At 51.3% G+C, this 26,988-nt stretch overlaps 2 protein-coding genes and 1 long non-coding RNA gene across 4 annotated transcripts in view; 1 reads left to right on the top strand and 2 right to left on the bottom strand.

Moving 5' to 3' along the window:
- Sik3 (Salt-inducible kinase 3) overlaps positions 1-26,988 on the top strand; it is a 108,848-nt gene that overhangs the window by 45,989 nt on the left and 35,871 nt on the right. The gene's annotated exons all lie outside the window — the stretch shown is intronic.
- LOC146185952 (uncharacterized) lies at positions 1,470-4,174 on the bottom strand. The gene is made up of 2 exons (XM_084605605.1): positions 3,911-4,174; positions 1,470-1,916 (listed from the first exon to the last, which is right to left on the bottom strand). The coding sequence occupies exons 1-2, from the start codon at positions 4,151-4,153 to the stop codon at positions 1,626-1,628; spliced, it is 534 nt and encodes a 177-aa protein (XP_084461731.1). The 5' UTR covers positions 4,154-4,174; the 3' UTR covers positions 1,470-1,625.
- On the bottom strand, positions 6,099-6,640 carry LOC146185951 (uncharacterized). Its single transcript, XR_014707832.1, has 2 exons — positions 6,504-6,640; positions 6,099-6,346 (listed from the first exon to the last, which is right to left on the bottom strand). It is a non-coding gene; the product is annotated as an uncharacterized LOC146185951 (long non-coding RNA).

The raw sequence follows: 26,988 nt of genomic DNA, 5'->3' as shown, positions 1-26,988 counted from the left end.
TTGGAACCAAATAAAGGGATCGCATGGATGAGTTGCCCGAATTTTTGTTTTGTTTTTCACTTCTTGGAAAAAAATTACAAATGCAGGTGATTGTAGTGCTCACTCATTTGGGAAGAATTATTTGGGGAAATTCGGACTTGACTGCCGACTCACTGTTCGTCGTGACGACAGCGATCCAGCGTTCGCGTCGCTTTGCTTCGTTGAGGTTGTTTGGGAACGTGAAAAACATTGTACCTGGCGAGCGAAAATGGGTGCTATAAGAGATTGCAGCGCAGGAATTTGTGTGTGACCACGGAATGTTGCAAATATAAAGAACAAAGGAGGAATACGAACCACGCCCGGGCAGCATCGCGACGCCTGTCATCGCGATGCCATTCCTAAGCAAGACCGCCTTTTTGTGGGCGGTTGTCGACCGCGTGACAACTGCTTGCGCGATTAGCCGCGCGTGGGATGCAGTACAAAGAAATGGAGAGCGGGACCGCGTCGCATAGCCGCGCTTCCCGGAATCCGGTCGGCTGTGGTGTGTTGCCTCTGTGATACCGGCGCGCGGTCTGCGGTGCTTTTGCCGTACTTGTCGCTTTCCGCGCTCCCGATGAGCTGGAAGGCGCGCCGAAGCGGTGGGGGGTGGGAAAGGGGAGATACCGTGCGCAGGGTTTCTGCCGATTGTGTTGTACGCAGCGTGGTGACGCGCGTCGAGGTCTGTGAACAAAGGCAGACCGATAGACGGACCACAGGCAATCGGCCTCAGTAACAAGAGCACAACGGGATTACAGCAGCCTGCAAACAGAACCGAACACTTGCTACTTAGGTCGCACCTCGTTCATGAATTCAGAACGATCGGGCACCGCGGAATGCATTTACTGTTTGGCACGTTAACGTGGAACGTGTGCTGTTACATAAGCATCACCAGCTCATTTATGTTGACTGCAGCAAAATGGCCTCTCCCGTTGTACCTTAGCCCCGTCCACGGTGTAAGAACACCGTGGCCCCGTCCGCTAGCAACGGCGGCCAACCTCTTCCCCCAAACTACCTTGACTTTCTAGCGTCCCATGCTGCGTTTGCCCTCTGTCATAATCTACTGTTACCAAAAGCGGACCATTGGTATCTGATCATATGTGAATATGGAATCTGCGAGTCTGCCTGCGTTCTTCAACCGCCCGCGCCCCGCCTTGCCACCTTCGTCTCGTAAATTTCCGGACCATCGTTAGCTTGGCCACCATCCGGATGCCTCGGGCCCAACGCAAACTTAATGGACTAAGGATGGTGCTTTCAGTCAAGTCACTCGAAACGAGGTCACGCTACATCGTTTTTCGCATTGTGGCGTGGGCTGTGAGCGTCGTTTAATAAAATCTTTTTTTGCATTATATAAAAAGAGAAAGCGAACGATATATATGTTACAACCGGAGTTTTGAATGTGGTATGAAGGAATACAGTAAATCAGGTCCATGATCCTAATATATGATGTCGCCATGTGTCCATGAGGGTTCGGGCACTGCACGTGTAAACAACGCGCGTTTAAATGGCCGGAGGCTTGCGAAATCGAGGCGGCGCACGCACTTACGCACTATGCGATGCGCCGACATAGTTGAATATGCAATATCGCAAACACAAACAAAACAAAGCAGCTACTTCGCCGCCTGAGTGGACGGGGATGGGTGCTTCTCCTCGGTGCCCTCTGGCTGTCCGAAGTAGGCACACCTCTTCGCGGGGTTCATGGGATCGCCGGGCGCGCAGGCGAAGCTGAGGGCGAAACCGCGCACGTTGCGCACGGCGGAGTTGACGAGGCGCGAGCGGAGTTCGGCTTGCTGCTCGACGGCGCAGTGCAGGTGGGCGAAGGCCACGAAGAAGAGCTGGTCGCCCGAGTACCCCTCGAGGCCCTGCAGACGAGTGTCGCCGGGCGACACGGACCGGTACGCCTGCGCCACGACGCAAATGGAGTAATGATTTGATTTCACTTCGGGCTAGTTCCTTTGTAGTCGAGAAGAACACTGCGCAACAGAGTGTCGAGCGCACAAAGGCCCGTGCATAGAGGAAACAGAAAAACAGCATGTTTTTTTTTTTGTTTTTGTTTTCTGTGTCTGCGTCTTCCGCTGCGCCGCATTTTTTTCGAGTTCTATCCGGCCGCTGTCAATATAGCATGGAGAGGCCATTCACCTTCTTTTAAGAACATTATAATACAAGTTTGAAGTGAATTCCCTGATCTGCAGTGAATTCCCAGATGGGAAGTGATCTGTATTGCGGTGAGACCATTTTACCGATCTGGTTTGGTTTGGTTTGGTTTGGTTTGGTTTGGTTTGGTTTGGTTTGTGGAGTTTAACGTCCCAAAGCGACTCAGGCTATGAGAGACGCCGTGGTGGAGGACTCCGGAAATTTCGACCACCCGGGGTTCTTTAACGTGCACTGACATCGCACAGCACACGGGCGCCTTGCTTTTCGCCTGTGGAAATAACCTTTAATAATAAACCAGCAGGGGCCGTATATTACGCAGCCATCGCATCACAAGCCCGCCACAAAAACTGTCACAAATCTATCAATTAGGGCCGCTCCTATTGCTCGATATGCCCATCGGTCTGGATCGATCCCAATAGAAGCGGAGGTAATTTATCAATCTGACAGCTTTGTGACAGATGGGGTCGTTACATAATTCCGGCCCTGGTCAAAACCCGATGGGAACGCAAACAGAATGCAAGTTGGCACATGCAAGAGCAACCTGTAAAATAAGTTGTTTTGTTGTTGGTGTTGTTGTTGTTGTTGTTGTTGTTGTTGTGGCTGTAGGAAGAAGGAAAAGAAAATGCACGGGCCTGCTGCTGCCGGCTCTGTAGTTGAGTCACCTCCGCTGCCTCGTGCAGACAGAAGAGAGAATGGAGAAGAAAGAAAAGGAAGAGAAAGACTCGCGCCGCAACAACAGCCGTCGTGCACCACCGAAACGGTGGCGGGTGCAATGACGGCCGACAACAGAAAAAAATTCCGTGGCAGGCTAGCCCCCGCCGCAAGCGGCGGTGACCTACCTGTCCCAGCCTCATCAGGGGAGTACCGGGGCCCTCAAAGGACCTTCCAAAATAAGCGCGTGCAGCTCAGGCTGAGTAAATAGACGCTTCGAATGGAGCGCTGATTAACCTGTAGAGATAGGAAGCCTATATTTTGTGCCGCGGTGCCCGGCTCCCTACGTAGAGAGCTTTGCGTTCAGCGAGGTGCCAAACGTGCATGTGCCGCTTCAGTGTTAACATGAGATGCATGCGCTGTTATTTGGTTTTAATGCGAAAGCGTTATATGTTTCTCCGCCAGAAATTGCGGCGTCGGCGTTCAGAAGCCTTGTCGATTTTTCACTCTTTTCATGTTTCTTAAGAAAGCTATTGATTTAAGCTGTCGATATCAAAACGTTTAGGCACCAAACCTTGTGTTAGGCGCATGACAGCCGTAGCAATTGTGCGCAATATGAATAACTATACTGAAAATTTGGGTGTTCTGTTCTGCACCATTCGGTGGTTTAACCCAGTGTGGACTCACGACCGAAATTTCGAGTTGGCCCTGGCCAACTCCCAAAATTTTGAGGTCCCTACTTGAACGTTCGGAGTGAGAACTTGGACCAGCCCCCAAAAAGTGTGTGTATGTGGGGGGGTCAATCCTTCCATTTCGGGTTGGGCTTGTGGAGCCCGCGAGGAAATTTGGGTTCCATGGATAAGTTCGATGTCAACCTTGACCCACCCCAAAAATATAGTGGGCAACCTCGGAAATTGAAGAGTGGACGGAAACATTCCCCCAAGGCTTTCGAATTAATCGCACGTGAGCAGCTGGGCAGAACTAGCAAGGGTGCAAACGCACTTCCTACCACTGCACATGCGCGTTCGGCTTCCTCTGCTGCGCGGAATATACAGCAAGTGGAAGAACCGTGTGTGTGTTTGTAGCATACCTGCCAGGCGAGCTGCAACGCGGCCTCCTGGGCGCCGTGGGTCCAATCGAGGTCGCTTTCGTTGGCGTAGCAGGCTAGCCTTCTGTGGGCCTCTTCGTGTTCCGGAGCTCGGTGCGTCCTCTGGTCCAGGCGCAGCAGCAGTCCCGTGGCCACGAGCGAGCCCAGGGCACCGTACTTATGAGCCTCGCTCGTTCCGTCCGCATACGCGGGAAGCAGCAACGCCGCGGGCGACAGCACGTTCATCGACTCCGGCTGCTGGCCGCTCTCCTGCGCACGCGACCATTATTACTCTTCTTGGCTCTGTACTGTATACCGTCGTTTGCCTACTTCAAATGACGGAACCGCATTGTGGATCCCCATTTTGCAGGACAGTTGCGAGGGAGAACGACGATCAAAATTAAGGGGACGCTCAAAAGTTCTGAAGAGTTGCGCGAACCGCCCTTAACACCGCCTTTTCAGTCTTTGGTGTTTCTTTTTCTGACTTTGTTTTGTGAAAAAAAAAAAAAATGGTATGTGGGAAAGGAAATGCTCACTAGTCACTGCTACGCTTCTATGTGGACACCGCGCCGTAATGGAAGGGAGCAAGGTGGAAGTGAAAGAAGAGGAGGCGCCGCCGTAGCAAAGGGCTGCGGAATAATTTCGGCCATCTGGGAATCTAACGTGAACAGACATTCCACAGCACACGGGCGCATTTAATAATAATAATAATAATAATAATAATAATAATAATAATAATAATAATAATAATAATAATAATAATAATAATAATAATAATAATTGGTTCACAGGAAGGGGAAAGGCGCAGTATCTGTCACACATTCTCTGTGGACACTTGAACCGCGCCGTATGGGAAGGGAGAAGGTGGGAGTGAAAGGGGAGCCGCAGTGGAGGGCTGCGGATTAATTTCGACCACCTGGGGATCTTTTACGTGCGCTGACATCACACAGCACACGGACGCCTCTTCGTTTCGCCTCCATCGAAACGCAGCCGCCGCGGTCGGGATCGAACTCCGGCACAGTAGTCGGGCGTCTTCACTGCACCACCTACATTTCGCCTTCTTCGAAGCGCGTCCGTCGCAGCCGGATTAGAACCCGTGTACTCCGGTTCAGTAGCCGATAGTTAGCGTAATGTCCCAGCCCCATCAGAGGAGTACCAAGACCCATGCAGCGTCGTATCGCTCGCAGAGCATAAGTGCCAGAAGCCTGAACTCGCCCCACTTCGAGACTCCATCGCCGCTTCTGTGGACACGCAGCACGTATACAGCCCTCTTCAAGTTCAGAACACGATATTGAGGAATAAATTTGATTTCTTTTGGTGCGGGTCAGTAAGGTTGACATTTATGTTTTGTGCATGCTTCTTTTTTATTAGTACTTCCATCTTCGCATTACAAAAGACTCAACAGAACTTGTTTGGTCCCATAGCCTGGTAGGCTTGTAACGGAACGAACTACTCGATGTACTGGTGAACTCTAATCCGCGTATTCCAAATTAGGTTCCACATTTGTGTTGCAGAGTGTCTTTCAAGAGGGCAGTAAAGTTAGGCTTCATGGATACTCGCGCTCCAGAAACCTTTTTGGCAATTCCCATTTTATGAAAGTGGATTGCCATTCCTACCTATGCGAACTCTTTTCCGGCATCAAGAGAGCGGTTATTGCTGAGAAGGGTAATCCCGTTACTCGATACCAGCGCTTGACGTATACGCTGAAAGAGACTCCGTGATCACCGTTTGGGAGTGAATGGCTGTGCAGCCTTGCCTCCGGGATCCGCATCAGACAATCTGCCGACACGCAGCACTTGCGAAATCTACTGGTTGTGGCGACGCCCGTACTTCCCTATTTTTGCCTCATCTAGCTTATAAAAGCTCAGTTTTCAGTGAGTGTGGTCAGTTTCCCTTCAGTGCTCCTCGGAACGGATGTTCTGATGGCTCGGCACAGTCACCGATGCAGCCACCCCTCAGAAACGTCCTGAGCACTACCATCATAATGTTGTATAGGGCCCCGCCGTGGTGGTGCAGTGGTTATAGGGCGCTCGACTACTGTGCCCAAGGATGCGGAATGGAATCTCGGCATCGGCGACCGCTTTTCGATGGAGGCGAAATGCAGGGCGCCTGCGTGCTGTGCGATGTCGGTGCACGTTAAAGAACCCCGTGTGGTCGAAATTTCCGGAGCCCTCCACTACGGCGTCTCTCATAAAACCTTAATGCTGTATGCTACGTTAACAAAGAAGTTTTTACTGATACTTCTAGTGACGGAGGAGGAGGCGTGCCTGGAAGTCGGTGTCGTAGAAGCCTGTCGTGACGCGCTGCCAAGCGTCCAGTGGCGCCGCGTGGCGGCTGCGCACTGAGCGGTTCCAGTTGTCGGTCAGGTGGTCGCCCATGTCGGCCACCCAGCTGTACGCTGCGTCCAGGTCCGACAGCTGCGGGAACTTGTCCATCTTCCTGCGCAAGCCGATAGACAGAGCGCACGGTTGCAACGGAACGCAATTTGGACGCTTGCGACTACAGGTTACAGCACGAGTCCGTCTGTCAGCCAGGGCGCGAGGCGACGAGTTTGCCGCCTCGCGTTGAAACTTAGTTTCGCAACTCGAGGACTCACCGCCTCACCTCGGAGGCACGTCTCCCAACACCCTGGCCAAAGAAACGAAGGCGCTTAGAACGGAACGTCTTCCTTAGCAACGCAGTTTCCTAACAGCGGCACCGCAACGTTTCTCGCGGGCCCCGAGAGCGCGACGATTCGCGAATATGACCGCCCAAACTGCCGCAGGGCTGAAAAAGGTGGAGTTATGCAACCGAACAGCGGAGCAGAATATCGCGAAATCTCCTAGCCTTCCGGCACCGTGGGCGTGCATATCGAAGCACGCCGACCACAAGCCTTCAACAGGCCCCGGCAAAGCATGGGTGTGCCGGCATTGGTGACAACATAAAACAGAGCCAGCTGCTGTCGACTGGTCGTCGCGTATCCGTGTTGCCATCGGGGGTAATAACAGGCTCGATCCGAAGGCGATATGACGTCCTTGGCTGATAAACTTGGCTGATAAACTGTCGACGTAAAACCTCGTCACCGATATATCTCGGCAAACGGCACAGTGACAAGAATAAGAATGCCAGTGTGATTTCAGAAACTGTTTTTAACTAGATGCATTTGCGTCGAGACTGTAGAAGGTAGCGGGCGTGCTTGCTGCTACGCAGGTGGTGACTGTCGCTTCACATGACAGTGCCATGTTTACCGGTTCCGCTTGTGCGTTAACCGACCTTGGAATCGTGCGGTATTGCTGGGTTTGTTTGCGTTTGCATTTGTGCACGCACGTACAGCCTCAGACGTCATCTGCACATGCGCAGCCGGCACAGAGTGCGATTGTTCAGATATATTGTTGTACACGGGTGGAGCCTCTGGCCACGTTTATGTATATCATTCTTAGTCGACGAACCTATGTTAGTTACCGCTGACCTACAAATGTGGCCCAATAGGCGTTTTTTGGATCGCATTTATGGGTCGAGGTGACAATGGGCGGACCCACTATCTCTGTTACGCTCACATCGTATGCACAAAGGGCGATATATGGTTGCCGCGGTGAGAAGCAAGCAATAACCACATACAGGTGCGGGCATAAGTAAACGGAACATGCTTCTTCGTTCAAATTAAAATCGCTAATTAAGTGCAGGGGTAATTATTATTACTCCTGCACTGGAGATAAGAAAACATTATTTGTCCAATTGAAACGGCACTGGCGTATACTGCCGGTTCGGACGTACCACGACTGCCAGTTTCAATTAATGCAAGGCGTGAAAAATGTTAGAAGGAAATTCGCCTCTCATAATCCAGCAGCTACTGATGGTGAGGCTTTTTAGGCAAAGACAGGACTGCGCTCGCACTTGTCCACCTTACATTCGCCATTAGTTTGTTTTGCAAAGTTTTTCGTCGCAAATGAACAGGAACTGATTGCCTGTATTGATGTCACATGCCGTCGTACTGGTTTCCATGGTTCGCTCTAGAAGTGGGTCCCTTAATACCGTGCTTATGTCGTCCAGTACCGCAAATTACGGAGGCACTGTCAGGAACAAATATTTGAAGAAGCGCGTATACCTGCCGACGCTCCCGATTCGCTAGGAAGACTCCCGACTTTTACTGAACTTTCCAGTCGTACGATGCACTACCCTCGTCTCTCAATAATTAAGTTTTCTGTCAGTGCATGAACAGTTTTTGCGAGCCCGGAACCGCGGAATTTGCAGTTACATCGTAATGGCTAGTGTCGCCATCAACGGTCGCACCTAGCACCATCGACATCATCGGCTAAGCAGCCTCTAAAAGCCAAAAATCAGGCCAAAGTAGCCTTTGCTCCTTGCATTTTATGCTTGCAGTTGCTCGTATGTGTATTTAGGGTTAGCTAAGCCGCCTTTGTGTGGCTCGCAATGTAAAGTTAGAATTTTCGTGTGCTTAATGTCACGGCGTTATTAAAAGCCCAAGAAGAGGTACTTTCAGACGTTTTTGCGATAATTCTGAATTTCCGTGCTTCGTGGCATCGAGAAAAGGCGGACATTTTAGAAGCATTTGGCAAAGCGTGGCGTTGTTTCACGGGAGGGGATTTGAAACTGAAACCGAAACTAAATTCCACTCATGAATGTGCAACACAACCCTCCCCACGCAGTCTTTCACTCAGTGGCCCCGGTCAAATAATCAGTCAGTCCATTTAATTAATTAGTCGTTTGGTAGATCAGCAGCACGTTTCTTTCTTCAAGCAGGCATGCCTATGTGTATATGTCGACGCCACTGTGCCAGTGCGCACTCATAAGGCTCTTCTATTTTACGCACTCACTCGAGGAAGGAGCCCGTGGTGATGCCGGGCAGGCTGTTCATCTCCAAGCTGCGCAGCCAAGGAGTCGCTTCCACGGCCGCCTTCAGGGCCCGCTCGGTAGACGCGACCAGGTTCTGCGCAACACCAGGGAGCGGTCGTGGTCGCTTATGAGCCATATGTTTCGCCGAGTCCGTTTACCGCGCACTCCGTCCACTTCTTTTTGTTTAAAATGTTCTCAGAGCTTCCTGCGTCACCACTATTTACTCACTGACTATAGAGTCCCGAAGAGGGCAAATACGGGCTGGTTGGTACATGCTTAAGAATCGAGTAAAACAGCGCTAGGGGAGACGAAACACGTGAACGACAGACACATGCGCTGACTAGCAACCAATGATCTAGACTATAGAGTACTGTCTTATAAACCCCACATCCATTTTATGAAGACGCAGAGTTCTTAGACGTAGTTGGAAGTAGAAATTTCTTACAAAGAACGCAAACGATAATTCTCCTCCTGCTTGACGAGTCTTAACAAGTGCGTTACTTGCCGTAAAGATGACACACCATTACCTATCAACCTTTCCCAGATTCGGCGCGTTTTGCGATTGAAGACCTCCTGCGGCGTTTACTTTTGCTCTTTTTGATTGGCTTGAGCTGCACTGCACTGCCGGGCCTGAGGTGGAAGATCGGCGAGCTTTTCGTTATTTCGTCAGATACCTTTCAACTGTGTTTAATTAACTGAAATTTGGTTGCGTTAATTGTGGTCATCCTGCCGTCCAGGCGCAATGGGAACGTCGTCATTGAGCATTTTAATTATTTCCGACAGTAAATTCTGAGTCTTGGCATTTTTTGCCGTACAGGAAGCACACGGATGTTAGTGTAGGTTCCGAACGGTAAATTTGATATCCTGGGTTACAAGCTTGTTTGCGAGCCGCTACAAGTTTTCAAGTGCAGCACTCGGTTACCGATGGTTAAGAAGCCGGCGTTTTAATTGCGTGTTTCATTCGGCCCGCAAAGACGTTTTATCGTATAAAAAAACATTCAGAAAAGTGAAGACATATTCCCATGACGTCATATGTGCGCCTCTGTGTCTATTGGAGAATCGCAGATCAAATTCAACGACACCTTTACTTCGACGTCTATGTGCATTCTAAACTGTGTCCTCCGTGGTGGGAAGAATAGTTCGCTGTCTGACAACAGTAATCATGCATGCTGATAGCTGGAGTCTGGGGAGAGTCGGTGGGCACGAGCGATTACGAGCGATAAGCCCGGTTCAGCATGTCAGACTCCTCCACGATAACACGCGAGCGCGTACAGTTCCGCCAAACCCCGTCGACGTCAGTGCTGTGTCGAGCTGGGGCGAAATGCAGCGGGCAAGTTTTTATTGCGAAATACCTTTGTGATTTGTTTGTGACGTCGCTCTGATTGGCTAAGCTGCTTCATGAGGTCATAACCACGTGGCCTCGCGCGGTCTGGTATAGCGGCTCCGACGTGCGGGTCTCCCCGGCGTTCTTTTCAAGTTCGTCAGCCAGCAGACAGAGTGATGGAGCCTACGTCTGACTAATTACTGATCACGACATCTTGTAGTAGTTTAAAAATAAAACCATCGGAGCGGATTCGAACCGGTCGGGTAATCGTTGTATATAGTGTTCAACTTCCCGAAGCTACTCGTACTATGAGGGACGCCGTAATAATTTCAACATCGTGGGCCTTTAGGTCACCGAGCGACCCTGTACAAAAGCTCATGCGTGCGTGTGGAGCCGCTGCGGACCTGCTGTTGACGGCCTCAATAAAGTACGACAGTCCGTGCAGCCAGGATGGACAAACTAAGATATTTTGGCTGTTACATCAGGACAGATCACAGAAGCAGAGCAGGGTTGGAAGTATAGTCGTCGAAAGGCGCTTGTCTCCTTATAATATACCTCCCGTTTTGTTATCTTCCTTCATTTTGCTGTCCCAGTGCAGTCCGTTACATCTTCCCTTACGTTATTGTGAATTTTAGGGTTGTTGGCTTTTTGCATTTTTGTCGCAACGAGTCCATCAGTTCGGTTTCCTTGCGGCTAAAAAGGCTGATTTGTCAGTGTGTCCATCATTACACCGTGACCGGTGCTGTGGGGTTGAGCGCGACTACACGAAAACAGGTCGACTCCACCGTTTGGACTGTCTCCTTTTGGGAGCATTTACCGCTTCGTTCTTAATTTGCACGCGGTTAAGAAAGGCGAACGCGCGCAGTACGCGAGAAATTGCGGAACAATGGGCACTGTAAAGCTAGAAATGAACGGACTAGCACAGCAGCGAGAGCGTGGTGTGCGCACCTTGATGTCCTGGCGGATGGCCTCGGTGGCCACGGCAACTGCGAAAGGCGCGAACACAACCCATCCGAGGAGCGCCTCGGCGATCTTCAAGCAGCGGTGCTCCGGGTTCAGGTGCGCGGTGGCCATCCAGCTGCTCGTGTTCTGGGCAGCTCTGGCCATTTTCTTGCTGACCACCAGCGCAATCTCTTGCAGGGCCAGCCAGCCGACAAACAGCTCGGCGTCCTGCTCTGTGCGATTCTTGATCAGGCCGTTGAGCGCCCGTAGCATGTCCGTCGCCCGGCCGGCTGCCATGAACACCGCATCCGCTGGAGATGCGAGCCTCAACTGCCTGCGCGGGCGGGTATCACATCAAGTCAAAGAACTGACTTACTGTGGCGTAACTGCGATTTATTTAGCGCCGACTATGTGGTACCGCACCTTTACTTCACCATCATCATAATCATCAGTCTGGCTATACCCACTACAGGGCGAAGGCCTCTCCCATATAACTCCTATTGACCCTGTCACGTGTTAGATGCAGACATTTGATCCCAGGAAACGTTTCTTCTCATCCGCCCACCTAACTTTCTTCAGTCCCTGCTACGTTCGTCTTCCCTTAGAATCCTTTCTGTCACCCTTAGGGACCTTTACTTATAGATACGCGCTCGCGCACGCTGCCTCCTCCTTCGCCGCATGGCCAGGGAGCTCGCGTGTTGACTTTTCCAATCCAGAATAAAGTAAGACAGTCCATGCAGCCAGCTGCCCGCACGCGAATGGGGAAAACTAAGTTCGGTTGTACATTAAGCGATGCGTAGAGACTTGTGGCACCTGCAAGGACTTTTGTGCCTTAATCTGTGTGCAGTTAAGTCTAGTACCAAGCCACATACTCCAGAAGAATGTAAAACAAATACTACCACTGTAAGAATGCAGCGATCACAAAGGTTGCAAGCGGCAGTGGCGAGATGGGCAGCTCACTCACTCGCGCAGCTGCGTCTTCCAGCGCTGCTTCGAGTTACTGATGTCCGGCGTGAAGTTGGCGAGGTCGCCTAGCTCGATCCGTCGTAGCGCGCTGTCTTTTAGCATGTGGTCGTAGTCGTCGCCGTGGCGTTGCACCTCCACGAACGGCGCGAACGCGTTGACCCCTTCCTTCTCCAGCTGCCGGAACTCGTTGAAGTCGATGCCCGGGTTTCCACTGGAGGCGAAGCCGTCGTAGAAGGCCTGGAAGTAGTCCTTGGCCTTGTTGGACGCCTCGTTTTGCTCGTATCGGTGCTTGGCCTCGGACACGTAGCGGGACACGGCGCGCAGCTCGAGAGCAGTAACTTGCTGCTTCTCACCGGACACGAACATCTGCCGAAAAACTTGTGATCAATTGATAGTCCCATGTGCCTGGAGAGTCGCAGTTCTAACTGCGGCAATAGGAACGGTGAGGCTTTCATACTTTCCTCATGCAAGCTTGATGACCACTTTAGGCGCTATGTACCGGCAATCCGTTTTCACGTCAACCAAGTATCGTGCGAATTGTAATCGCTAATTTTTGAATGAGTGTCTTACTTTCAGGCATTTGAACATACTGATACGGGGCAGAAGGCATATACGTAACAATACTATGCTACCCAAAAACAATTCGCACCAATCGATGGTCGATAGGACCGGAATGCGAGCGAATTAATCGCCTCCATGATCGCTGGCATTCCGCTGATAGCACAGTCTTCAAGTCATTACTACGCGCACGACCGCTCGATCTATGGGACGGCCATGGCCACATCACGATTTTTCGCCATGAGCCCTCAAGTTCTCCTTCAATCAACAAAAAACAAATATATAAAACATCATTCCTGAGACGAGACTACCATCCCTATGCGTGAGCCACGTCTCTGGGCAGGGCCCTCCCGTGACAGCCTTTGCGCCCTCGCAGTCATGCCGCAGTTTTCCATCACGGGGTGGAAGAGAGTAGCGGCGGCCTGCACTTTCACGTGTTCGCCTTCGTCAGTGCAGGGCCACTGAAACGCTGGCAGCACCCACATTTGCATGCTTTGTGTGCTTTACGCACTGTAGCAGCCAAACTGCCGTGTACTTATGTGCGTCACCACGCTATTCTGCTATTCACATCTATACGTTTGATATGCATCGCGATTGCCCTATTAGCTGATGCGCTATAGCGTTTAGTTTTCAGATGGAATTGGCGCCTATGAGGGAACTGCAGAAAACACTAGAGAAATATGTTAACCATGTAGGAATGACCACTGGAGCGGACGTGAGGCTTAAAACGATTTAAATCTTTGTAACCTGAAGTGTCGTTGGCGACCGTGTGTGCATTCAAACGTCCTAATTTGTTGCCCGCAAGTGAAGCCAACGTCAGCTGCCGCCCGCTTTCATCATTGCTCAGAAGACAGTCGCACTGGCGCTCCCGCTAATCGTATACATGAGCACCCTACAACTTTCGTTGCCTTTCATTTCACTGTTGCTGGGATTGCACGATTTTCATTCGTTAAATCTTGTGGATTCGCTCCTCATATCACTGCAATCGCACTCGCGAATCTGTGAACTCGCTATGTCGACTTGGCAGGGAAGGGGGCCTTTTGTACACCTTTCAACTCTGCCGAAATTGCGTGACGACACGCAGCAAGTGCTCGACATGGTCCTGCGCATGCAAATTACAGTACCCGAATGTGCATAATTACATTAAATGTTGAACATCTGCTGTCAAATCAGCTATGAGGGATCCTTGTCGGCCACGACATCGCCATGCTCCTCGGAAAATGCACTTCTGCCGCAGCACGTCAACCAACGCGCACCAAGTGCCCGACAAATTTACACTGAACGTCGGATTTTTTCTGTCAAATCCATAGAGGGCCTCCTTGTTGACCACGTGACGTCAGTCTCCTCGGACGATGCCACTGCGCGTCAGCCGCCAAAAGTATATGGCGCCCTCTCATAGCGTTACGGAAAGGTTTCGTGGCCCATAAGCATTTTGAAAGATGCTTGATAGACCACCGCGTGGACGTGGAACACCGACCTTGATGCTGACGAGGATGTGTAGGTTAGCCTGGTCGATCAGTCTGAGCAGCGTCCGCAGCACGTCTGGGCTCGGGTTGCGGTTCGGCCAATGGACGCCCATGTCCCTGAGCATGGGACGGAAGCGCTCCAGCTCGTCCGCGCCCTGGGCGACTTCTTCGCACGAGCGGTAGAGCAGGGCCGCCTTCTTTACCGCGCTCTGCGGACCTCCGGCGTTCCCAGCTGAGCCCGCGGTGGTCAGCGTCGTGCCGACGTCGGATGAGAAGCTGCTCTGTAGACCCCTCCATGCCGACTGCGCTCCAGCGGTCGCCGCGGGGGACAGGAGCAGTTAATTTTCGTGCTGACACATAAAACGGTTGTGGCAGATGTTTCTTTGTCCGCAGTTTTGAAGCAAATTTCAACATTTAAGTGAACGCGCAACAGCACATGAAATCTCATATGAAGAATGGAAAGTACGCACTAAGGAAGAAGGGTCCCGCCGGGGTGGCGCAGTGGTTACGGCGCTCGACTACTGTTCCCAATGACGCGGGGTCGAATCCCGGCCTCGGCGGCCGCTTTTCGATGGAGGCGAAAAGCAAGGCGCCCGTGTGCTGTGCGATGTCAGTGCACGTTAAAGAACCCCAGGTGGTCGAAATTCCGGAGTCTTCCACTACGGCGTCTCTCATAGCCTGAGTCGCTTTGAGACGTTAAACCCCACAACCCAACCCCAAACCCGCACTAAGGAAGGCTCATCGTGTACCTCGTAATTTGTAATACGCTAATTACACTTGGTTGACTTTGCTGGGCTGAATTAATACGTAGTGTTATGGTAGTGGAATGGCGTTCTCTCTCCCCTCTCTCTCTCTCCTGTCCTTTAGGTTTCTTTCGCTTGTTGGTTCACGGCGCGCCTACTAGAGACGCATGGTTTCCGGCTTTCTGTCAGAGAAGAACAACCCACGAAGGCGGGAAGACCTCCCAGTGCATTCTACAGCCGAAACATTCAGCAAACCGCGCTTGAACGCCTTTCGTGGGCGTACAGGCACTCGAACGGGATGGAGCGCAGCGGGAATTCTAGCAAGCGGTCTAGACATCTGAATGCCGCATTTCGTTCGGTGCGCAGCGCACACAAGTGGTGCAGAACGACAAGCCATGGTATTCCGAAAGGTGGTCCACCTTTGACACAGTGACGCAAAACGCGAGACGCAACAAGTCAAAAGGCTCAGGGGACCGCGACAACTAGAACTACTAGAACTAGGACACTAGAACGACAAAACAAAGGGGACCGCGTGTAAGCTTTCACTGCGCGTGTCTCAATTTTGATGGAACTTGCGCTCTACCACTATATAACGACAAAACAAACGAGGTACTCGGGAAAGCGCGCTCTACAACTACGGTTTATTCAGACAAGGGTTACGTTTAAAAACAATCCAAGCGCATGCTGCGTTCAAAGTGTTCTCGCAAACTCATTGCCGCCGGCAGTGTCACACCCGTACACGCACCTGCGCTTCTTTATTGGTTTTATTGGTTTTATTTCCTCACTTGATTTAACCTGACCGACGGTGTGCTTACGCACTTATCTTCTCCGGCTTTTCATATCTAAAAGCTTTTGTTATCTCCTCTTCCTGTTGGTCTTGTTCGCGAGAAGTGCGTAAGCACACCGTCGGTCAGGTTAAATCAAGTGAGAAAATAAAACCAATAAAGAAGCGCAGGTGCGTATACGGGTGTTACACTGCCGGCGGCAATGAATTTACGTGAACTCTTTGAACACAGCATGTGCTTGGATTGTTTTTTATATCTACCCGTTGTCGTAGTTGTCAATGTGCGTTTGTCATGTGTACCTCGTTTGTCTTGCCGTCCTATAGAGTAGCGTGCAACCTCGGCCAAAATGTTAAACCAACTAGCGCGCCCAATTGTTGCCTCGCGTCTTCCAAATAGACGCAAAAATTCGATTTTCTCGGACGATTTATGGCAAATCCACTTGATTCGAGAGTGCGGCCACAGTTCCAGTCATATCGTTCTTTGAGCCGTTTTTTTTCTTTGTCGGGAAACTGAATTATGCAGACATTTTGCGATGGCTAACAGTGAAGTGTCAAGAAGAATAAATGACAGGTGATTAAGCGGGGTTAAGCCAAATGTGCACTTCGGTTCTCACATTGGTTTGAAGTCGTACATATTTAGATTACAGCCGTAACCATCCAGGTTACGTGAAAGACCATCCGAAACAGACGTATACGAAGAACCTGCCTGCATGACCTACAAGAGAGAGAGAGAGAGAGAGATAACTTTTATTCGCACCCGCCAATAATGACGAGGAAGAAGGTTTTAGGCTACACCCCCAATTATTCCCCTGACCGTCAGCCGGAATCCCTATAGGACTAATATGTCTGATAGCCGTGTCACACGAGCAAGCAAAAACTCTTTCACCTAAGCGGTCTTTTAGCGAGTTGAAAGACTTGTATTCAAAAGGAGGCGAAACGAAGAGGCGTCCGTGTGCTGTGCGATGTCAGCGCACGTTAAAGATCCCCAGGTGGTCGAAATTACTCCGTAGCCCTCCACTACGGCTCTCCTTTCTCTCTATCCACTTTCACTCCCACCTTCATCCCTTCCCTTACGGCGCGGTTCAGGTGTCCACAGAGCAAGTGTGACAGATACTGCGCCTTTCCCTTCCTATGAACCAACCAACCAACCAACCAACCAAAAGGAGTTGCATAACAGACACACGGCGCTGGCGATTTCCTGTTAGCGTTTCCTATCGAGGACGCTATCGAAAACGTAGATCTTAAAACAAAACCACTCAGATTAAACCGACGTATCGCAACATATACATGCAATACACGTAGTTTATAATAAATTTAGCTACAGTATGTTCACAAACGTTAATTCAAAGATGGCGCGCATCCGCATCGGCGGTTAGCGTCATCACGTGATATCTTCCAACTGCTTACTAGAGTGCTGTAGAAAAAGTGCATTATTGCTCCTAGTTAACCTTATGCGAATCATAGTTTTTCTATATAGTGTGTAAACGTGACACAAAATGCACTTTTGCTTCATTAAGTTTACTAAAAGATAAATACTGGTGCCCACTGGGTTGGAGGTTACGCCTTCCCAGCCGTAGAATAGATCGGCGATCTCCGCTTTCGGAAAAGAACGCTCCTGGAAAGGCGATTGAACTCAGTCGTGTGTCTGCGGATGAAACTCTTTTTGGAGAGGTGTCTTTCAAGTGCCTTTACAGTGCCCTTGTGGCACGGGCATGACTCGAGACCCAAGTGTCCCAGTGGGTTCGGTTGCAATATCTAAAGGGCTGCCTAGGTTATAGCTTCTGCATATTCGGCCGTGACGTGTATGTTCTCGTGATGCCACACAAACCACCGACACAGACGCGAGCGTGTCGCTCGAGCGCCACTGCTGCACGAGCCTGGAGGCTCTCCAGACATCGCCCGGCTAAGTGGCGGAGAGAAGTATCTATAGTTCTACTCAACACGGTGACATTTGCTAGCTTCCGGCTATGTTTGCGCCGTTACTGAAGCATCTTATTGCGGTTTATAGGATGGTCCTGCCCGTCACCTTCGGATCGTTCCATCGGCCGCAGACGTGTCTGTAAAAGTCGCTGCAGGCGCTGATGCTCTGGTTCAGAGCGGCTGTCAGACGGCGGGCGACCTCTACGCACGCGGGCGTGCCGCACAGCTGGAACGACTTGGGCTCAGTGTTCGGCTTGTTGGGCATCACCTGCATTGAGATTGTGGTGCTAGTTAATATCATATAATGATAGCCTTCGCCATATAGCAGCTACGCGTATGCCATGGGGTTGACGGCTCCCGAGACAGTGCCACCTGTGCAGAGTGTATAGGCATCGGGTTCCATGGTATATGGCACATATAATTCTGAGCACTTTCTCTCTTGGCTGTCGAAAATTTATTGCTATTTGAGCTGGACGGCCTTGACGCAGTGACCGGGCGTTGCCGTATTCCGTCGCATACAAGCAGAAAGCCGTGCAAATCAGTGGTCGGTGCACTCGCTGTGCACAGCGCTGCGAGATTGCGCACCTTGATGATGATCACGACGATGATGAGCGTGCAAGCGAGCAGCGTCATCACCACGATGGGCAGGGTGCTTTCGTCCGACACACGCCTCTGCTTGCTAGGCTGCGGCTGTTTGGATCCGACGGCCCCGTCCGGGACATGGGGATGGTCAGATGTCCTCACAACGGGCGGGCTCTTGCCCCTTTGGGTGGCTGCCGGCGCAGGTACCTGCGCCGCGCGTACTGTTCCCGTTTTGCGTATCTAAAATTTAAAGCGTTTACAGAACGCATAACGTGGAGCCCCAGCTGAGCTCGTTTTGTGCGTAGTAATCTATGAACGGCATGGCGCTTGTGAAGTCCCTTTTTTTTCCCCACCTGTACGTATTATCGTTTGCTATGTGGATATACGCCGTTCCACTCGTCGTTTTGGCCCTTCGCTCGCTTTTCACCAGGTCACGCACCGTATAGTTAGCCGGATTCGAGGGAAAAAGAAAGCTCCTCAAATTCGATGTGCTGTAGCTTTAGCGCTGGCGTGACCGCACACGAGTTGTCACTCGGTAAATGGCCAACTTACCTGATCTAACGGCATGTTTGTTGGGAGTCAGCCGAGCTAAGGGAAAGTTTCGTTGTCACAAATTTTGCAACTGGAGTGTTTGTCACCGTGTTTCGATCGCAGAACACTGGGCTCTGTGAGTGTACGGAGTACGCTTTGTGTGGACTCGATGGTTGAGCGCGATGCAATAGAGCATCCTTTGGGATGTTATAGGGCCTTTCATGCAGGAAGTCTATATAGCATAGCAGGGTAGATGTGTAGGCCAGTTGGTGAGACATAAGTCAAATAAAACCGCAGCAGACACAGGACGGAGGCTAGAGACAACACAGGGCGGTGTTGTCTCCGCCCTGTGTTGTCTCCAGCCTCCGTCCTGTGTCTGCTGCGGCTTTATTTTTCTTATGTTTCCTTCTATATAGCATATGGCATTGAGGGCACAGCTCACTGCGAGTAACGACCCGTTTCTTTGCCCGCTGAAATGGAAACTGGAATGTCCCGGTTTCGGGGTGCCTCTAGCAGTTTCCCCGTGCCTCACTAGAGCTTCGAACTTCAGAATATTTCGAATTTGCGTGTTTCCTAACCTGACGGCTTGCTTGCGAAGGACATCAGACTGCTGTACTATCGGTTGAAAAAGTAAGGCACCCGTGAGTTGTCACAAGTGGTGAGTCGCGGAGATCGCATGGTAGGTTTAAGCCGACTCGTTGTGGTCATTTCCTGGTTTTCTATAATGCCCAGAGACCGTAAAGAACGAGCGAAATCGGTCGCGCGACGTCATGCGACTCGCAGGTGTGAACACAGATTATGTACTACACGAGGGCGATTCGGTCTTGTTAGTTTTCACGTATCCTACAACAGCAGAGCAGGTTGAACCAACAGTCAGACATTTAATCCGAACAGACGCCTAATGCTCGAATGCAACTTGAGAAGCGGGCGGGCGGACTGGTTCCAACACCAACTCGACCCCATTCGCTAGTGTCAACCGATGGGCACAGTCCAAGCCCCGTCGCTTGTCCGCTGCATCTGTCAGCTTTGTGGAAGCGCCATGCGCGAAGCCGTCAAGCGCTGTCGGGAAATCAAAACCTGATGGCCACAGCCAGTTTTAAGGAGTTTCCATATTAGCCGTTCGAGTATACATCAGGCTGAACGCCGTCTGCGTACAGCGGAGCGCGGTCCAGGACCTGGGATAATCTAACGATTCATTTCTTTATTCCATCTGTCCACTGAAGTGGCAGATCCCGACAATAGAGGGAGTCAATGGGGGCGTTATCTTTAGGCATTGACGAAGAAAAAAGCAAGCGTAGATTCGTTTATTGGAGTTCTCTGTAAGCATGGTAGACTCTGCCCTCATCGATATGGAGTGTAATCGCAATGGAAGGCTTTACATCACCCGGGCCCAGTTGCGAGTGGATGAACCCCGATCCTATTCGAGAGCTGACGCACCTGTGGGCTTATCATGCCCTCTTTGAAGGGACTGAGCAGGGCGCTGGCCGAAGGGCGTGCCTTCCTGGACGGGGAGCCGTCGCCTGGAGTCAGCATCTGGGCCGGGTCGGAGGATGTCAGCTGCGGTAACGGCTGTGCCGACGCCGTCGACATCGGTGACGTCATCTCGTAGCAACCGCTCTGAGTCTGCTTACTGCTCCCCGCACTAAGCATGCCCGCGTTGAAGGGGCTGAGCAGGGCGCTGGCCGAAGGGCCTGTCTTCCTGGACGGGGAATCGTCGCCGGCAGTCAGCGTCAGCGGTGGGTTCGGCGATGCCGTCTGCGGCAGCGATGGCGCCGACACCGCCGACATTGGCGACATCGTATCGTAGCAACCGCTCTGCGTCTGCTTACTGCTTCCCGCACTAAGCATGCCCGCGTTGAAGGGACTGAGCAGGGCGCTGGCCGAAGGGCCCGTCTTCCTGGACGGCGAATCGTCGCCAGGAGTAAGCGCCAAGGGCAGGTTGGGCGATGCCACCTGCGGCAACGGCGGCGCCGACGTTAGTGATATCGTCTCGCCGCTGCTCGGCGTCTTCTCGTTGCCCGCCAAGATGGGCGAGGACACTGCCGAGGTGAACTGCGTGGCGGGCTGGGACGCCGAGTGACTTGTGCCCACGCCCTCACTTGGCTCGTGTGTAGCGCCCCCAACGGCCGAGATGCTGTTGCGGGACTGCTTGCGGCGACCTGCGTCGGCATAGCAGCGTAAGCGGAGAGTGCACATTGCCGTCGCGAAGGAAGCGGGAGAGGGGCGAAAAGACGACATACCGCGAGGCTTCGGACACGGAACCGACCGTGGATGCTTCGTTTACACCGAAAACAAATTTGTGTACAGCTAAAGTCTGTGTACAGGGCGCAACTATACAGGTCACATATGATAAGCTTGGAGCGAAAAAAATTGCATACTCTCCAACAACCTACAACACACGACACGACATCGCGCTCGACCAGGGCAACACCTCGACAGAAGGCAAAGAAGCAGCCATCGCACCAGTAATATCATCTTCCACTGCCACCCTTATCCTGAGCGATTCCAAAATCTCCATTTAAAGTTCCGATCGCGGACGTATAGATACATGCTGCCGCCTGTAAAATTCTCACCTTCAACCCGCAGCCACCTCGCATTATCTAAATAGTGTGGGTACTGGCCCATTCCGCTGATCGAGCGTGCATCAACTGAGCCCCTAACGGAGCCCCGGACAGCGCGATAGACCGGCTGATCACATATCGCGACGCGCACACACATACCGCTGCACGCTATACACTATCGCAACATATATCGTGGCACGCTATACACCACCGTGAAAAACGTCTACTTTATACCCCCCGGCACACACGTCCCTGACAAAACAGCAGACGACCTGGCGACAACTCCAGGCTCGCACCTTTCCCTCCCCTGAGCTACTTGGGCTGCTCCTTCTGCTCACACCCTTGACAGCACAGCGACAGCTTTGCTGTTAAATAGGACTTGATGTTAGCAAGACCAGCGCCTCCCCTGATATGCTGGCAACGCTTGCGCAGAGGTTGTCTATTTTGAAAACGCTTACTGCGCGCGTGATGTGGAACTGCGGGTGCACTACGTCCACTCAGCACACTGCTGTGGCACATGCACTAGCCGCTCGGGTTAAACGCCTGCCGTGTTATGTCAGCGCACGTTAAAGAACCTAGGCGGTCTAAAAGGACACAGACCTCTCCACGATGGCACCTCTCGGGCGTCGGTTCTAGGGGGCCTCCATTTCCGCGCCTCCACGCCTCCACTTCCATCGAGACACTCCAGACGCTTCGGAGCCTTCAACGCCACAATTTGCAATTAGCACGCGACTGAGGTTGTCAGAGCAAAAGCAATGCTTGTCAGTGCGCTCACTGCTAAAGTGCAAGTCATTGCGCTTTGTATTGCATCTGCCGCTGAACGTGTTAGGATGCATGCTCCTCCGTTGTCGCGCAAAATCCCGGAGAGAAAGTCAGCGAGCCTGACGTGTTGCTTTATGCATAACAATTTCCGTTAACTGCGGCAACGCGTGCGTATGCTTCTTACGTTTGGAACGCTTGTTTCTCCTGCTGTCGTCGGCAGTGCGTCTCGAGTCCCTGTTGGCCGTCGCGGTGACATCCTCGGAGCCACTCTTGTCTGTCGTAGACGCAATGTTCTCCGCGGACATCTCGGGGACTCCGCTGCTCCTGCCGGCCCGGCTGTGTCGCTTCTGCGCGGTGCGGAGCAGCCTTGTTTTTCTATCATCGGACGGACCGACTGCGCGATTCGTTATGGAACTATACAGATAGAAACACAACGAACAGTAGAGGCCGGAAGACATGCGCATGATCCCGCGGCTCTTGAGGAGAAGCCCATCGCTCGCGAAATGTCTCCCCCCCCCCCCCCCCTTTTTTTTTTTTTTTTCGAACGATTTTCGGACTCCTGCTGTGGATTTCCCGGACCATCTCTCGACCCTCTGAGAAACAGGTTGGAGTATGCCGTGGAGCGGGCTTGGGAGAGAGAATTCTCAGCCCCTCCCTGTGCTACGAGCACAGGCCAATCTTCAATATGGCAGCGCCCTTCACCCCTATGTGCAATGCGACAGAACGAACGGGCACGGTGCGTCCCGCTCCGGACAGCGTGACGTCGACTGACTCGCCGGCGGCTGTGCGTTACCGCAGTGGCGCTTACGTGTTTCTTGCTTCCTTCGTCGTGTTTCTCGTCCGTCGGCGTGCTCTCATTGGCCTCTTCCATGGTTGCGACCGCGATCCGTTCGCTGCGGGCGGGCAGGTCGTTACTGAGCGTGCCACGAGCTCGCGCGCGTGCCGCGGACGCTCACGGTGGAGCGTTGATGTTCTTATTCTTCCTTGGTAAATTGCACGTACTCACGAGGGGGAATTCTCATCTAATTTGATGGCACATACCCACACAGGGGGATCGGCCAAGAATTCGGGTGCAGAGATATTGGATTTTGAGATGTATAACTACATCGCAAAAATAAATAGAAGTAAATGCTAGGGAATAGAGAAGGAAATGTAAATATGAAAAAACAAAATAAAAAATAGGGGGAATTGGCCAGGGTTTGTGGCGGCGGCCCGACACGAAGAAGAAATATTCTTCTTCTTCTTGATTACCGCGCTCCATGAAGGATTGAAGATTCTGCTGTCGGGCTGATGGAGCTTCCTAATTGATGGGGGAGTCGACCCTGCCCCAGTTTTGTCGCGTTTTTCTCTATTGGGGGGTTTAGTTACGTAAATCTCGTGAAGTTTAACGCAGTGATTGTGAAAACCTTATGCATAGTCTGCGCCTTTGTCACAATAAAGGGCGTACTGTAGAGTTCTCAGCAGCGGATTCCGCCCGCAACAAAAGCATATTCCGCGCTCATTATTCGTGTGCCGAGCATTGAACAGAGTTAAATTTTGACTTGAACTCTGTACTGCGTTGTGTTTTTAATGGCACATGATCACCTACGACTGCCATGAGCTAAAGGCAGTATTGAATGTATTTTCATTGTGGACAAAGACTGAAAACGTATACTATAAGTTGGACTGATCACCTACGGATAACCGCAAGAAAGGAAATCGCATTCTCGTGAAAAGGCTACTGTATATGGTGAGTGATAATTCAAAGCAGCCAGTGAAGAGGCGAAAGCTCTCTGCATACCGGCCGCGCTCATGTCGTACGCTTCCTCGATATTGCAGACGCGGAACTTCCCTGTCCCTGGGTCGTTCTTCCCGTTATGTTTCAGTCCTCACCGCCCGGAAGCCCTTCGGCATACTTCTACTATACTCCTCACTCAAATTCTCAAAATTTTGCGGCCCGCACAGTCGGGTCTTCAGCTTGCGTGGCCATCTCATTTATCGCGCGCGTCGTTTCTCGGAATGGCTGCACGTGACAAATGAAATGTCGGCACCGCTCATTGGTCGTTCGCCGACAGGCGAGCCAGGAAGTGTCGATTCCGTCAGGAGTCAGCGAAAGAAGCGGGTGAATCAGCTTCCCTGCGCGTCAGTTTCGGAGCATGTAAATTTTTTCTGGGGAAGAGTGTATAGCCGCGCTGTTCTCACCACGTACGCCAAACCTTGTGTACCGCCGTCGCGTCCGAAGGTCGTATAGTGGAAGTTTGAAGCCCCGGGCGTGCAGTGTCGCCCTTCGAAGCCCGTGTCTAGTTCCTCCGGGGAGTGCCCGCTCGGGGCTTCTTGCTCCCGAATCCCGGCGGGCTTCGGCGGGTCGACCTTTCCCCACTGCCGACCTTCGCGGCGCGGCCCGCCAGCTGCCTTCGCGTTTGATTGGGCTCTCCACTGGCTGCCCCCGGGTTAATTCGGACGAATTGCGGCTCGAGAACAGGGAATAAGGGGCGGCGGAATCCCTCTCGAACTCGCTGCGGTCGCATCCTCCATCCAGCGCGCTGACTTCCCGAAAAAAAGTTCGCCGTCACTCCTTTTAGAGAGCGCGCCTATGTATAGGCGCGTTTCATATTAAGTTCCGCGAAGGACTCCGATTCCGCTCTGCGGCTGAAGCCCGGAGAGCGAAATCGGAAAGGACGATATAGCCGCGGGCGTCCCGGTGAATTGCGGGGGCCGGTGCGCTTTTTTGTCCGCGCGAAAAGCGGCGGCGATGCTAGCGACTGCCGCGAGCGTCTAATTTCGTCCCCGGGACGCTTTTTCGGGAAGCTGTGCGGATGTGGCCTCAACAGTGTGTGTACTGCCGCGTTAATAGAGTTCTACCTCGTTAACTTTAATTGTCGAAGCTCTTCTCATTTAAGGACCAGAGTTGCATACGCTGCACTCTGCTGGACACGATGTATTAATACGGCGGACAGAAGCGCGCTGCGACTCTTGGCGCTCTTTATTATTAGCAGCCGATCTAACTGAAGTTTTAAATTGGGAAAGTTGTGACCTATTTTATTAACTTGTGTGCGTTTCAAACAAATAAAGCGTGGTTTTCAGTGGTGGCCGGGGTACGAATTATGAAAGTTAGCGATTGTGTACAGTATCTTTTTTTTTTTTTTTTTTTTTTTTTTTTAAAGTCAATACGAACAGTTTCGGATGTGTGTGCACCTTTTCGCTATTTCGCTGGTACTTTGATGGCAGGTTAATCAACGTCCTTGTCTCAAACGTACGCCTCGGTAGTGGTTCCTTTCCTTTTTTTTTTTTTTTTTTTTTTAATGCGGGAGCGTTAGGAACTGCGTGGGTCTGAAGCCTTTAGTCACCTGCCACCCGTAAACATGCAAACGTGGTCGAGTCTGGGAACAGCGGAATAGGAGAACAATACGGAAAACGCGAGGGATGCGCTAGAGAAGAAATATTTATATGTATTAGTGTATATATATTTTATAATCTCAAATCAAACAGCATAATACCCATTTATGTTGGATTCATCTGTGGCGATCCCCCTCGTGGGCATGTGGCATTATCTAAGAGCACATAAATCGAAATCGGAAGCCATCTGCTGGTTCGTCTCAACGCGAGGCGCCGTCGTAAGCGCCGCTCATCTTTACGCCTATCAGGTCCGGTTCATGTAAACCTCGTAGGGTAAGTCCACTCAACTCGACCCTCGGAGTCTGGTCCATGCAAATTGGGCTAATTCGCGGAGGTTTGTGTTTTCACATTTCTTTTGCATCAGTCAAATTAATTGCCCTATATTTTATTTAGTAATATTTCTTGCCGTAGAGGGCGTGACACGCGTTTGCTGAAGGCCCCTCACCGGAAACCCTCCCTCAACCTCACCTTCCTAAACTGCAAACATCTTTACGCCTATCAGGTCTGGTTCATGTGAATCCCGTAGGGTAAGTCCACTCAATTCGACCCTCGGAGTCTGGTCCATGTAAACTGGGGTAATTCGCGGAGGCCTGTGCTTTCACATTTCTTTTGCATCAGTCAAATTAATTGCCCTATATTTTATTTAGTAACATTTCTTGCCGTAGAGGGCGTGACACGCGTTTGCTGAAGGCCCCTCACTGGAAACTCTCTCTCAACCTCACCTTCCTAAACTGTGTCCAACTTATCATATGATTCGAAGCACAGGACAGGCGTGCGTTATCACGAAAACCTCGCGTGCTTTAAAATTTAAAACACGCGAGGAGTCAGTGGAGTGAAAAATTAACTTAGAGGCGTTGGGCATTATTTTGTGCGCTTTTGGGGGGACTTTATGCTGGTTTCAGCTTCGAACGACCTTGAAGAAACAACATTTAATTAAATTGAAGAATCAGCCAGTCTGTGTAATCTTCAAGGCCGCGCAAAGAAAATAATTAGTACTGTAAAAACAACAACAAGAAAGATAAAGCGCGCTTTACTGATGATAAAGGAATATAGAGTAATCTGACACGCCAATTGAACCAAAAAACGCAAAAGCTCTGCGTATGTGTTCTAGCTGCTTGTAACGTGATAACTCCTCGCCGCTGCATGCACGTAATACAAGGGTGCCTGCCCGCCTTTCCGTTCTTCGGTTCGACGGAATTAAAGGACGCTGCATGGTATAGACGCACGTCGGAGGCTGGTTCTTTGCTCACATGCATTCTGATACTTCTTTCTTTTTATCGTGGTTTCGCGGTCAATACGTACACAGCGTTTGGTGACCAGATGAGAACTCCGCGAATATGCGATCGAGTAGGGAAATCCTGACGCATATCTTTCAAACGCTCCTTCCGGTTCTTCAATAAAAAAAAAAAAAAAAAAAAAAAAAAAAAAAAGAAGAAGAAGAAGAACAAGAAGAAGAAAAAATCTCAGCTGCTGTTTGCTAATCTAGCAGCCGCCGCTGTGCCCCCTCGAAGCAGCGTCACGCATTTGTGCCAAGTGCTCAGGCAATGAACCCTCGTCACCCGCTTTGCCGTGTTTTCCAACTTCTTATTGTTATATTATTGTGGCCGCCGCGGCCTGGCGCTGATGGTGATAACGCGCTTCCGTCAGTGTGCGCGCCCGATTGGTGCGGGCTATAGTGAACTAGAATATAGTTTTCTCTCGCCCAGTTTTCTCCAACTCGCCCAGTTTTCTATG

Source organism: Amblyomma maculatum, chromosome 6 (genome assembly GCF_055883805.1).
Source record: "Amblyomma maculatum isolate TAMU_Amacu chromosome 6, ASM5588380v1, whole genome shotgun sequence".
NCBI classification, from domain to species: Eukaryota; Metazoa; Arthropoda; class Arachnida; order Ixodida; family Ixodidae; genus Amblyomma; species Amblyomma maculatum.
Note: the sequence above shows the minus strand (reverse complement) of the source record. Positions and strands in the feature narration are given on the sequence as shown.

What these genes read in the sequence shown, in the direction of transcription:
- LOC146185952 (XM_084605605.1), bottom strand. Translation starts at nt 4,153, where the DNA reads ATGAACGTGCTGTCGCCCGCGGCGTTGCTGCTTCCCGCGTATGCGGAC. An exon ending in CGTTGCAGCTCGCCTGGCAG is followed by an intron (nt 1,917 to 3,910) that starts GTATGCTACAAA and finishes GTCGTGGCGCAG; the next exon opens with GCGTACCGGTCCGTGTCGCC.